Source organism: Anomaloglossus baeobatrachus, chromosome 9, assembly GCF_048569485.1.
Source record: "Anomaloglossus baeobatrachus isolate aAnoBae1 chromosome 9, aAnoBae1.hap1, whole genome shotgun sequence".
Taxonomy (NCBI): domain Eukaryota; kingdom Metazoa; phylum Chordata; class Amphibia; order Anura; family Aromobatidae; genus Anomaloglossus; species Anomaloglossus baeobatrachus.
In genome coordinates, this window is record NC_134361.1 from 198056653 (window position 1) to 198071079 (window position 14427).

General features: G+C 45.2%; 1 protein-coding gene across 2 annotated transcripts in view; it reads right to left on the minus strand.

Annotated features, from left to right (window-relative positions):
- Nucleotides 1–245: 245 nt before the first annotated feature.
- The window catches only part of EMD (emerin), an 88107-nt gene continuing 73925 nt past the window's right edge, over nucleotides 246–14427 (minus strand). For both annotated transcript variants that reach the window (XM_075324196.1, XM_075324197.1), the window contains exons 6-7: nucleotides 9225–9247; nucleotides 246–1090 (exon numbers count right to left, since the gene is read on the minus strand). In XM_075324196.1, coding sequence (XP_075180311.1) covers nucleotides 844–1090; nucleotides 9225–9247 — 270 coding nt within the window. In that variant the 3' untranslated portion in view covers nucleotides 246–843. The remainder of the gene's footprint in view (nucleotides 1091–9224; nucleotides 9248–14427) is intronic.

Genomic DNA, 14427 nt, shown 5'->3' on the forward strand with positions numbered 1-14427 from the left:
GCACTGTGCAGACAGCAAAAATGAAAACTCATAGACTTTGCTGGGGAAGCAAAGTCATGCAGTTTTAAGACCAAAAACGCTCCCGAAAAAAACGCTGCGAAAAACGCACCATGCGCACATAGTCTTACGCTGCTTTCACACTGCGTTCTGATTTCCGTTCAGTGGTCCCGTCAGGACTTCTGTCCTAACCCCCCTCAAAACGGGTTTTGGACGTATGCGACGATGGGGACTTTGACTATAATGGTGCAGATGGAGTCACCGTCTGCTCTGTCGTGCACCATTTTCGGAAGTATACGCTTACTGGAGACGGATACCCAAATGCAGTCTACTATGTCTCGGTGTCCATCTCCAGTACGCGTATACTCCCATAAATGCTGCATGACATATGGTGACTCCGTCTGCACTATTATAGTCAAAGGCCCTGTCGGCGCATACGGTCGAAACCCGTTTTGAGGGGGGTTTGGACAGAAGCCCAGACGGAACCAATGGACGGAGATCGGAACGCAGTGTGAAAGCGGCCTAATTTGTATGGGGGGAGCCTCCTAGTCCTTCTTTTAAGCCTGTGCTAAGTCTCCGAGGAGACCGGCGTTTGGCTGAGCACTGGTTTTAGTGACCCATGGGCGTCTCAGCACCCTAAGCCCCACAATCAACACTTCTGACATGTCAAAAAAATATAGAGCGTTTACACTTTTGATCTGTCACCATAAACCATGACAAAAAAAGTGGTATAATTATAAATTGCACCATTCAGATTATATAAAAGAGAGAATCAAAAAAAACGATACTTGTTTGTATCTGATTAACAGCTAATTGGAAATGTAACAAAGAGGGCATACAACAACGTTACAGGCTGTCTTGAATAAGTTTGAATGGGTTGTCATCCGTCTGGAGTACGTACATATACACCAGAAATGCCGTAATTAGGAGGAGCAGGAGGAGCTGCAGCCACAGCGGAATGAAGCGTTTCACCGGCGTCTCCTCCTTCTGTTTGGGACGGATCGGCTTCCGTGGCTCCACTCCCTGAGAATAGGTGGACTGATAACGTGACTGGGATACGTTCTGGTATGTGTTTTCTTTACTGCTGTAACTTCTGTAACCAAATCAGAGCAGAAGTGAATAATACTAAAGGTGTATATAACAGCAGGAACATGAGCTACTTACTGGTGATTCCTGATTTTGGCCAACAAGTGCCATATTTGCATTGACTAGACATTTATGGCAGTACGACATGAGAATATCCTATTAATTTCTGCAAGAAATTTCTTGCTGACATCACCACAGCTGCACATGCTCAGTGAACATACTGTTTACTTGCTAGGGAGTGGCCTGCCTGCTTTCTTCAATGATTAGCCCTTAAGCCCCCATACACAGAATAATGTCAGCTGAACCTGCTAATATTTAGAGTCACGGCCAACGGTCTAATGTGTATGGGGGTCCCTTGACCAATCCGGCATGTATTATTTCGGATACAGTCGATTGTATTGTCTCCCGAAGATAATGCACCACAAGACATACTTGGCAATAACTTTCTCACAGGTGCGCATGATCAAACAAGCCCTCCTGAGTATAGGAAGCGATAGTGCAAAGTATGAGATCTGATCTGCTGTATGAGAAGCTATAAGTGCAAAGTATGAGATCTGATCTGGCTGTATGAAAAGCTATAAGTGCAAAGTATGAGATCTGATCTGGCTGTATGAGAAGCTATAAGTGCAAAGTATGAGATCTGATCTGGCTGGATCAGAAGCTATAAGTGCAAAGTATGAGATCTGATCTGGCTGTATGAGAAGCTATAAGTGAAAAGTATGAGATCTGATCTGGCTGTATGAGAAGCTATAAGTGAAAAGTATGAGATCTGATCTGGCTATATGAGAAGCTATAAGTGCAAAGTATGAGATCTGATCTGGCTGTATGAGAAGCTATAAGTGCAAAGTATGAGATCTGGTCTGGCTGTATGAGAAGCTATAAGTGCAAAGTATGAGATCTGGTCTGCTGTATGAGAAGCTATAAGTGCAAAGTATGAGATATGATCTGGCTGTATGAGAAGCTATAAGTGCAAAGTATGAGATATGATCTGGCTGTATGAGAAGCTATAAGTGCAAAATATGAGATCTGATCTGGCTGTATGAGAAGCTATAAGTGCAAAGTATGAGATCTGATCTGGCTGTATGAGAAGCTATAAGTGCAAAGTATAAGATCTGATCTGGCTGTATAGGAAGCTATAAGTGCAAAGTATAAGATCTGATCTGGCTGTATGAGAAGCTATAAGTGCAAAGTATGAGATCTGATCTGCTGTATGAGAAGCTATAAGTGCAAAGTATGAGATCTGGTCTGGCTGTATGAGAAGCTATAAGTGCAAAGTATGAGATCTGGTCTGCTGTATGAGAAGCTATAAGTGCAAAGTATGAGATATGATCTGGCTGTATGAGAAGCTATAAGTGCAAAGTATGAGATATGATCTGGCTGTATGAGAAGCTATAAGTGCAAAATATGAGATCTGATCTGGCTGTATAGGAAGCTATAAGTGCAAAGTATAAGATCTGATCTGGCTGTATGAGAAGCTATAAGTGCAAAGTATGAGATCTGATCTGCTGTATGAGAAGCTATAAGTGCAAAGTATGAGATCTGGTCTGGCTGTATGAGAAGCTATAAGTGCAAAGTATGAGATCTGGTCTGCTGTATGAGAAGCTATAAGTGCAAAGTATGAGATATGATCTGGCTGTATGAGAAGCTATAAGTGCAAAGTATGAGATATGATCTGGCTGTATGAGAAGCTATAAGTGCAAAATATGAGATCTGATCTGGCTGTATGAGAAGCTATAAGTGCAAAGTATGAGATCTGATCTGGCTGTATGAGAAGCTATAAGTGCAAAGTATAAGATCTGATCTGGCTGTATAGGAAGCTATAAGTGCAAAGTATAAGATCTGATCTGGCTGTATGAGAAGCTATAAGTGCAAAGTATGAGATCTGATCTGCTGTATGAGAAGCTATAAGTGCAAAGTATGAGGTCTGATCTGGCTGTATGAGAAGCTATAAGTGCAAAGTATGAGGTCTGATCTGGCTGTATGAGAAGCTATAAGTGCAAAGTATGAGGTCTGATCTGGCTGTATGAGAAGCTATAAGTGCAAAGTATGAGATCTGATCTGCTGTATGAGAAGCTATAAGTGCAAAGTATGAGATCTGATCTGCTGTATGAGAAGCTATAAGTGCAAAATATGAGATCTAATCTACTGTGTGAAAAGCTATAAGTACAAAGTATGAGATCTGATCTGGCTGTATGAGAAGCTATAAGTGCAAAGTATGAGATATGATCTGGCTGTATGAGAAGCTATAAGTGCAAAGTATGAGATCTGATCTGGCTGTATGAGAAGCTATAAGTGCAAAGTATGAGATCTGATCTGGCTGTATGGGAAGCTATAAGTGCAAAGTATAAGATCTGATCTGGCTGTATAGGAAGCTATAAGTGCAAAGTATGAGGTCTGATCTGGCTGTATGAGAAGCTATAAGTGCAAAGTATGAGATCTGATCTGCTGTATGAGAAGCTATAAGTGCAAAGTATGAGATCTGGTCTGGCTGTATGAGAAGCTATAAGTGCAAAGTATGAGATCTGGTCTGCTGTATGAGAAGCTATAAGTGCAAAGTATGAGATATGATCTGGCTGTATGAGAAGCTATAAGTGCAAAGTATGAGATATGATCTGGCTGTATGAGAAGCTATAAGTGCAAAATATGAGATCTGATCTGGCTGTATAGGAAGCTATAAGTGCAAAGTATGAGATCTGATCTGGCTGTATGAGAAGCTATAAGTGCAAAGTATGAGATCTGGTCTGCTGTATGAGAAGCTATAAGTGCAAAGTATGAGATCTAATCTGCTGTATGAGAATCTATAAGTGCAAAGTATGAGATCTAATTTGCTGTATGAGAATCTATAAGTGCAAAGTATGAGATCAAATCTGCTGTATGAGAAGCTATAAGTGCAAAATATGAGATCTAATCTACTGTGTGAAAAGCTATAAGTACAAAGTATGAGATCTGATCTGGCTGTATGAAAAGCTATAAGTGCAAAGTATGAGATCTGATCTGGCTGTATGAGAAGCTATAAGTGCAAAGTATGAGATCTGATCTGGCTGTATGAGAAGCTATAACTGCAAAGTATGAGATCTGATCTGGCTGTATGAGAAGCTATAACTGCAAAGTATGAGATCTGATCTGCTGTATGAGAAGCTATAAGTGCAAAGTATGAGATATGATCTGGCTGTATGAGAAGCTATAAGTGCAAAGTATGAGATCTGATCTGGCTATATGAGAAGCTATAAGTGCAAAGTATGAGATCTGATCTGGCTGTATGGGAAGCTATAAGTACAAAGTATGAGATCTGATCTGGCTGTATGAGAAGCTATAAGTGCAAAGTATGAGGTCTGATCTGGCTGTATGAGAAGCTATAAGTGCAAAGTATGAGGTCTGATCTGGCTGTATGAGAAGCTATAAGTGCAAAGTATGAGATCTGATCTGCTGTATGAGAAGCTATAAGTGCAAAGTATGAGATCTGATCTGCTGTATGAGAAGCTATAAGTGCAAAATATGAGATCTAATCTACTGTGTGAAAAGCTATAAGTACAAAGTATGAGATCTGATCTGGCTGTATGAAAAGCTATAAGTGCAAAGTATGAGATCTGATCTGGCTGTATGAGAAGCTATACGTGCAAAGTATGAGATCTGATCTGGCTGTATGAGAAGCTATAAGTGCAAAGTATGAGATCTGATCTGGCTGTATGAGAAGCTATAAGTGCAAAGTATGAGATCTGGTCTGCTGTATGAGAAGCTATAAGTGCAAAGTATGAGATATGATCTGGCTGTATGAGAAGCTATAAGTGCAAAGTATGAGATCTGATCTGGCTATATGAGAAGCTATAAGTGCAAAGTATGAGATCTGATCTGGCTGTATGGGAAGCTATAAGTGCAAAGTATGAGATCTGATCTGGCTGTATGAGAAGCTATAAGTGCAAAGTAAGAGGTCTGATCTGGCTGTATGAGAAGCTATAAGTGCAAAGTATGAGGTCTGATCTGGCTATATGAGAAGCTATAAGTGCAAAGTATGAGATCTGATCTGCTGTATGAGAAGCTATAAGTGCAAAGTATGAGATCTGATCTGCTGTATGAGAAGCTATAAGTGCAAAATATGAGATCTAATCTACTGTGTGAAAAGCTATAAGTACAAAGTATGAGATCTGATCTGGCTGTATGAAAAGCTATAAGTGCAAAGTATGAGATCTGATCTGGCTGTATGAGAAGCTATAAGTGCAAAGTATGAGATCTGATCTGGCTGTATGGGAAGCTATAAGTACAAAGTATGAGATCTGATCTGGCTGTATGAGAAGCTATAAGTGCAAAGTATGAGGTCTGATCTGGCTGTATGAGAAGCTATAAGTGCAAAGTATGAGGTCTGATCTGGCTGTATGAGAAGCTATAAGTGCAAAGTATGAGATCTGATCTGCTGTATGAGAAGCTATAAGTGCAAAGTATGAGATCTGATCTGCTGTATGAGAAGCTATAAGTGCAAAATATGAGATCTAATCTACTGTGTGAAAAGCTATAAGTACAAAGTATGAGATCTGATCTGGCTGTATGAAAAGCTATAAGTGCAAAGTATGAGATCTGATCTGGCTGTATGAGAAGCTATAAGTGCAAAGTATGAGATATGATATGGCTGTATGAGAAGCTATAAGTGCAAAGTATGAGATCTGATCTGGCTGTATGAGAAGCTATAAGTGCAAAGTATGAGATCTGGTCTGCTGTATGAGAAGCTATAAGTGCAAAGTATGAGATATGATCTGGCTGTATGAGAAGCTATAAGTGCAAAGTATGAGATCTGATCTGGCTATATGAGAAGCTATAAGTGCAAAGTATGAGATCTGATCTGGCTGTATGGGAAGCTATAAGTGCAAAGTATGAGATCTGATCTGGCTGTATGAGAAGCTATAAGTGCAAAGTATGAGGTCTGATCTGGCTGTATGAGAAGCTATAAGTGCAAAGTATGAGGTCTGATCTGGCTATATGAGAAGCTATAAGTGCAAAGTATGAGATCTGATCTGCTGTATGAGAAGCTATAAGTGCAAAGTATGAGATCTGATCTGCTGTATGAGAAGCTATAAGTGCAAAATATGAGATCTAATCTACTGTGTGAAAAGCTATAAGTACAAAGTATGAGATCTGATCTGGCTGTATGAAAAGCTATAAGTGCAAAGTATGAGATCTGATCTGGCTGTATGAGAAGCTATAAGTGCAAAGTATGAGATCTGATCTGGCTGTATGAGAAGCTATAAGTGCAAAGTATGAGATCTGATCTGGCTGTATGAGAAGCTATAAGTGCAAAGTATGAGATCTGATCTGCTGTATGAGAAGCTATAAGTGCAAAGTATGAGATCTGATCTGGCTGTATGAGAAGCTATAAGTGCAAAGTATGAGGTCTGATCTGGCTGTATGAGAAGCTATAAGTGCAAAGTATGAGGTCTGATCTGGCTGAATGAGAAGCTATAAGTGCAAAGTATGAGATCTGGTCTGCTGTATGAGAAGCTATAAGTGCAAAGTATGAGGTCTGATCTGGCTGTATGAGAAGCTATAAGTGCAAAGTATGAGATCTGATCTGGCTGTATGAGAAGCTATAAGTGCAAAGTATGAGATCTGGTCTGCTGTATGAGAAGCTATAAGTGCAAAGTATGAGATATGATCTGGCTGTATGAGAAGCTATAAGTGCAAAGTATGAGATCTGATCTGGCTGTATGAGAAGCTATAAGTGCAAAGTATGAGATCTGATCTGGCTGTATAGGAAGCTATAAGTGCAAAGTATGAGATCTGATCTGCTGTATGAGAAGCTATAAGTGCAAAGTATGAGGTCTGATTTGGCTGTATGAGAAGCTATAAGTGCAAAGTATGAGGTCTGATCTGGCTGTATGAGAAGCTATAAGTGCAAAGTATGAGGTCTGATCTGGCTGTATGAGAAGCTATAAGTGCAAAGTATGAGATCTGATCTGGCTATATGAGAAGCTATAAGTGCAAAGAATGAGATCTGATCTGGCTGTATGAGAAGCTATAAGTGCAAAGTATGAGATCTGATCTGCTGTATGAGAAGCTATAAGTGCAAAGTATGAGATCTGATCTGCTGTATGAGAAGCTATAAGTGCAAAGTATGAGATCTGATCTGCTGTATGAGAAGCTATAAGTGCAAAATATGAGATCTGATCTGGCTGTATGAGAAGCTATAAGTGCAAAGTAGGAGATCTGATCTGGCTGTATGAGAAGCTAAAAGTGCAAAGTATGAGATCTGATCTAGCTGTATGAGAAGCTATAAGTGAAAAGTACAAGATCTGATATGGCTGTATGAGAAGCTATAAGTGCAAAATATGAGATCTGATCTGGCTGTATGAGAAGCTACAAGTGCAAAGTATGAGATCTGATCTGGCTGCATGAAAAGCTATAATTGAGGTTCTGATCTGGCATAAACTCTAAGGGGTACTTTGCACGCTGCGACATCGCAAGCCGATGCTGCGATGCCGAGCGCGATAGTCACCGCCCCCGTCGTAGCTGCGATATCCTTGTGATAGCTGCCGTAGCGAACATTATCGCTACGGCAGCTTCACATGGACTCACCTGTCCTGCGACGTCGCTCTGGCTGGCGACCCGCCTCCTTATTAAGGGGGCGGGTCGTGTGGCGTCACTGCGACGTCACACGGCAGGCGGCCAATAGGAGCGGAGGGGCGGAGATGAGCAGGATGTAAACATCCCGCCCACCTCCTTCCTTCCGCATATCCTACGGGAGCTGCGATGACGCCGGTAGATGTTCCTCGCTCCTGCGGCTTCACACACAGCGATGTGTGCTGCCGCAGGAGCGAGGAACAACATCGGACCGTCGCGTCAGCGTAATTATGGATTACGCCGACGCTATACCGATGATACGATTACGACGCTTTTGCGCTCGTTAATCGTATCATCTAGGCTTTACACACTACGATATCGCCTGCGATGCCGGAAGTGCGTCACTTTCAATTTTACCCCACCGGCATCGCACCTGCGATGTCGTAGTGTGCAAAGCCCGCCTAAAGGCCCCGTCACACTAAGCAACATCGCTAGCAACATCGCTGCTAACGAACAACTTTTGTGACGTTGCTAGCGATGTTGCTGTGTGTGACATCCAGCAACAACCTGGCCCCTGCTGTGAGGTCGTTGGTTGTTGCTGAATGTCCTGGGCCATTTTTTAGTTGTTGCTGTCCCGCTGTGAAGCACAGATCGCTGTGTGTGACAGCGAGACAGCAACAACTAAATGTGCAGGCAGCAGGAGCCGGCTTCTGCGAAGGCTGGTAACCAATGTAAACATCGGGTAACCAAGAAGCCCTGTCCTTGGTTACCCGATATTTACCTTTGATACCAGCCTCCTTCGCTCTCACTGTCAGTGCCGGCTCCTGCTCTGTGCACATGTAGCTGCAGCACACATCGGGTTAATTAACCCGATGTGTGCTGTAACTAGGAGAGCAAGGAGCCAGCGCTAAGCAGTGTGCGCTGCTCCCTGCTCTGTGCACATTTAGCTGCAGCACACATCGGGTAATTAACCCGATGTGTGCTGTAACTAGGAGAGCAAGGAGCCAGCGCTCAGTGTGCGCTGCTCCCTGCTCTCTGCACGTGTAGCTCCGTGCAGTGGTAACCAAGGTAAATATCGGGTTGGTTACCCGATATTTACCTTAGTTACCAAGCGCAGCATCTTCCACGCAGCGCTGGGGGCTGGTCACTGGTTGCTGGTGAGCTCACCAGCAACTTGTGTAGCGACGCTCCAGCGATCCCTGCCAGGTCAGGTTGCTGGTGGGATCGCTGGAGCGTCGCAGTGTGACATCTCACCAGCAACCTCCTAGCAACTTACCAGCGATCCCTATCGTTGTTGGGATCGCTGGTAAGTTGCTTAGTGTGACTGGACCTTAAGTCATATGAAAAGGCTTGTTAAAAGGATCACTTTTGAATTTTAGGATTGCTACTTCCACTAGGTGGCACTAGAGTTCATCTCCTTCCTCCCTGAAGAGACAATTTGTGTATAGGACAGATGGCTGAGATGACTACACACTGGACCATCGACAGTCATCTAATCGTCTTGATTTATCCTCATCATCTATGTGATTTGTTGTCTGCTTATCATTCATTAAAAACACATATAAAATCATATTATTTAGTAAAGACCGACCTACCTGTTTTGCACATCATCTTTAGTCTGTAAAACAAATGATGGAAATTATTGGATAGATGAATTAAACCATTAACATACTTTGACTAGAAGAAAACCAATGATGAGGTAATACTTTACAAAGTTATTAAAGGTTTTCACATAGTTGCAAGAGTAATTGGACATTATTAATTTTGAAGATACGGTATGAAGAAAGGGATGCCTGAGCGGAGAGACCCTTAATACCACATGTACTGACCCTAAGGGCACCTTGGGTTGTAAGCAGACAAATGTTGTCTTTTTAAAGGGAACCTGTCAGGTGGAATATGCGCCCAGAACCACGAGCATTTCTGAGTGCATATTGCTAATCCCTGCATCTAGTAGCATAGATAAACAGAGCTTTAGAAAAAGTGTTTCTAGAGATCCTTTATGATATGCTAATAAATGTAGGGACTAGTCGCAAGGGCGTTAGTTCCCCTGACTAGTAGAAAAGAATATCTCCATCACACTGATTGTTTCCAGTGTGTATTTAGAAGAAAATACACGAAAAAATTGATTTCAGTTCCTTTTCATTTATTAGTGCAAAAAATCGAGTAGAAGTGCTGTACAAATTAATGTCTGCCAGGTGACGACGTTTCGGCCTGATAGGCCTTCCTCAGGTCGGACAGACTAGATTCAGCAGGTAATATGTAGAGTACGTATGTGCGTAATCAACCATATATATAGTCACATAGTCACAAGGTTGAAGCAGTACTAGTGTACAGGATGGGTATTTGTAGAAATAAACTATATAAAGAGGGGACCGGTCAAATCCAGCGGTCAAATGGATGCTTCTATATCGTGACTAAAAGTTGAAGACATGAGGGAAGAAATCTTCGGGGTTGATAAGGATGATCTGTGTTGAAGGGCACAGGGGGTATACCACATAAGCGGGAAGTGTCCCAAGCCAACTAATATGCAGATGGGTAGGTGGATGTAAGTCTCTGGATGACTCTATTAAGGAGCACAGGGAGTGTGCTAAATCAGCAGGGAAGTGTCCCAAGCAAGCTGATGTGTACAGGGTAGGCTGATGTAAATCTCTGGATGGCTGTGGCTTCAAGGGGTTAACCTGGGAGAGAGGTCCATGGATTGTGTTTGGCAGGAAGTCCAGAGACTACCAGGCTACAGGTGCCTGTGGTGTAGTGGTAGAGGCCGACCGAGCGTCCTGTACGTCCTGTGAGAACCACGAGCATTTCTGAGTGCATATTGCTAATCCCTGCATCTAGTAGCATAGATAAACAGAGCTTTAGAAAAAGTGTTTCTAGAGATCCTTTATGATACGCTAATAAATGTAGGGACTAGTCGCAAGGGCGTTAGTTCCCCTGACTAGTCTGCCCTCTTAGCATGTTAGCAGGCCCACAGGGGCGTGTGAACATGCCATTCAATGCGCATTGCCCAGAGTCATCACCGGTGATATGTGTACCTGTGTTCGTTGTCACCGTCTCAGACGCCGATTTTTGACATCAGTGCACATGATTAGAATGCTGGGCACTTCCAGTCATGCGCACTAGACCTCTCTGAAGCCGGGAGGCGTACACCCGGGCTTCATAGTGCACATCACTGGAAGTACTGGGACTTATGTGCACGGAGCCTCAAACCGGCGTCTAACGTGGTGGTAACAGACACAGATACAGTGCTGGCCAAAAATATTGGCACCCCGGCAATTCTGTCGGATAATACTCAGTTTCTTCCTGAAAATGATTGCACTCACAAATTCTTTGGTATTATTATCTTAATTTATTTTGCTTGCAATGAAAAAAAAAACACAAAAGAGAATGAAACAAAAGAAGGGAATTTTGTTTACTTACCGTAAATTCCTTTTCTTCTAGCTCCTATTGGGAGACCCAGACAATTGGGTGTATAGCTTCTGCCTCTGGAGGCCACACAAAGTAATTACACTTTAAAAAGTGTAACCCCTCCCCTCTGCCTATACACCCTCCCGTGCATCACGGGCCCCTCAGTTTTGGTGCCAAAGCAGGAAGGAGGAAACTTATAAATTGGTCTAAGGTAAACTCAATCCGAAGGATGTTCGGAGAACTGAACCATTAACCAAAAGAACAATTGAACATGAACAACATGTGTACACAAAAGAACAACAGCCCGAAGGGAACAGGGGCGGGTGCTGGGTCTCCCAATAGGAGCTAGAAGAAAAGGAATTTACGGTAAGTAAACAAAATTCCCTTCTTCTTTGTCGCTCCATTGGGAGACCCAGACAATTGGGATGTCCAAAAGCAATCCCTGGGTGGGTAACAGAATACCTCGATAAAAAAAGCCGGAAACCGGCCCCCTCTTACAGGTGGGCAATTGCCGCCTGAAGGACTCGCCTACCTAGGCTGGCATCTGCCGAAGCATAGGTATGCACCTGATAGTGTTTTGTGAAGGTGTGCAGACTCGACCAGGTAGCCGCCTGACACACCTGCTGAGCCGTAGCCTGGTGCCGCAAAGCCCAGGACGCGCCTACGGCCCTGGTGAATGGGCTTTAAGCCCTGAAGGAATCTGAAGCCCCGATGAACGGTAGGCTTCAAGAATCGGTTCCTTGATCCACCTAGCCAAGGTTGACTTGGAAGCCTGAGACCCCTTACGCTGGCCAGCGACAAGGACAAAGAGCGCATCCGAACGGCGCAGGGGCGCCGTGCGAGAAATGTAGATTCTGAGTGCTCTCACGAGGTCTAACAAGTGCAAATCCTTTTCACATTGGTGAACTGGATGAGGGCAAAAAGAAGGCAAGGAGATATCCTGATTGAGATGAAAAGGGGATACCACCTTGGGGAGAAATTCCGGGACCGGACGCAGGACCACCTTATCCTGGTGAAAGACCAGGAAGGGGACTTTGCATGACAGCGCTGCTAGCTCAGACACTCTCCTAAGTGAAGTGACTGCCACTAGGAAGGCCACTTTCTGTGAAAGGCGAGATAGAGAGATCTCCCGCATCGGCTCAAAAGGTGGCTTCTGGAGAGCCGTCAGCACCTTGTTAAGATCCCAGGGTTCTAGCGGACGCTTGTAAGGTGGGACTATGTGGCAAACTCCCTGCAGGAACGTGCAGACCTGCGAGAGTCTGGCTAGACGCTTTTGAAAAAACACTGAAAGCGCCGACACTTGTCCCTTGAGAGAGGCAAGAGACAAACCCTTGTCCAATCCTGATTGAAGAAAGGAAAGAAAAGTGGGCAATGCAAACGGCCAGGGAGCAAAACCCCTATCCGAGCACCAGGCTAAGAAGATCTTCCAAGTCCTGTGGTAGATCTTGGCGGACGTTGATTTCCTGGCCTGTCTCATGGTGGCAATGACATCTTGAGATAACCCTGATGACGCTAGGAGCCAAGACTCAATGGCCACACAGTCAGGTTGAGGGCCGCAGAATTCAGATGGAAAAATGGCCCTTGAGACAGCAAGTCTGGTCGGTCTGGGAGTGCCCACGGTTGACCCACCGTGAGGTGCCACAGATCCGGGTACCACGACCTCCTCGGCCAGTCTGGAGCGACGAGGATGGCGCGCCTGCAGTCGGACCTGATCTTGCGTAACACTCTGGGCAGTAGTGCCAGAGGGGGAAATACATAGGGTAGTCGAAACTGCGACCAGTCCTGAACTAACGCATCTGCCGCCAGCGCCCTGTGATCCTGAGACCGTGCTATGAATGCCGGGACTTTGTTGTTGTGCCGAGACGCCATTAGATCGACGTCCGGCGTTCCCCAGCGGCAACAGATCTCTTGAAACACGTCCGGGTGAAGAGACCATTCCCCTGCGTCCATGCCCTGGCGACTGAGAAAGTCTGCTTCCCAGTTTTCTACGCCCGGGATGTGAACTGCGGAGATGGTGGAGGCTGTGGCTTCCGCCCACAGCAGAATCCGCCGAACTTCTTGGAATGCTTGACGACTGCGTGTGCCGCCCTGGTGGTTGATGTATGCGACCGCCGTGGCGTTGTCTGATTGTATTCGGATCTGTCTGCCCTCCAGCCACCGCTGGAACGCCTGTAGGGCTAGATACACTGCCCTTATCTCCAGAACATTGATCTGCAGGGCGGACTCCGTCGGAGTCCAGGTTCCCTGAGCCCTGTGGTGGAGGAAGACCGCTCCCCACCCTGACAGGCTCGCGTCTGTCGTGACCACAGCCCAGGATGGGGGCAGGAAGGATTTTCCCTTCGACAAAGAAGTGGGAAGAAGCCACCACTGAAGGGAGGTTTTGGCTGCTCTTGACAGGGAAACGTTCCTGTCTAGGGACGTCGACCTCTTGTCCCATTTGCGGAGAATGTCCCACTGAAGTGGACGCAGATGAAACTGCGCAAAGGGAACTGCTTCCATTGCTGCCACCATCTTCCCTAGAAAGTGCATAAGGCGTCTCAAAGAGTGTGACTGACCCCGAAGAAGAGATTGGACCCCTGTCTGTAGTGAACGCTGTTTGTCCAGCGGAAGCTTCACTATCGCTGACAGAGTATGAAACTCCATCCCGAGGTAAGTCAGGGATTGGGTCGGTGTCAATTTTGACTTTGGGTAATTGATGATCCACCCGAACCTCTGGAGAGTCTCCAGGGCAATGGTCAGGCTGTGCTGGCAAGCCACCCAGGAGGGTGCCTTGACTAGGAGATCGTCTAAGTAAGGGATCACCGAGTGGCCCTGAGAGTGTAGGACCGCCACCACTGTTGCCATGATCTTGGTGAAGACCCGTGGGGCTGTCGCCAAGCCGAAAGGCAGTGCCACGAACTGAAGGTGTTCGTCCCCAATGGCGAAACGCAAGAAGCGTTGATGTTCGGGTGCGATCGGCACATGGAGATAAGCATCCTTGATGTCTATTGATGCTAGGAAGTCTCCTTGTGACATTGAGGCGATGACCGAGCGGAGAGATTCCATCCGAAACCTTCTGGTGCTGACATGCTTGTTGAGCAGTTTGAGGTCTAGAACGGGACGGAAAGATCCGTCCTTTTTTGGCACCACGAACAAGTTGGAGTAGAAGCCGTGACCATGTTCCTGAGGGGGAACGGGAATCACCACTCCTTCTGCCTTCAGAGCATTCACCGCCTGAAAAAGTGCAGCGGCTCGCTCTGGGGGCGGAGATGTTGTGAAGAAACGAGTTGGAGGACGAGAGCTGAACTCTATCCTGTAACCGTGAGACAGAATGTCTCTCACCCATCGGTCTTGGACATGTGGCCACCAGGCGTCGCAAAAGCGGGAGAGCCTGCCACCGACCGAGGATGCGGT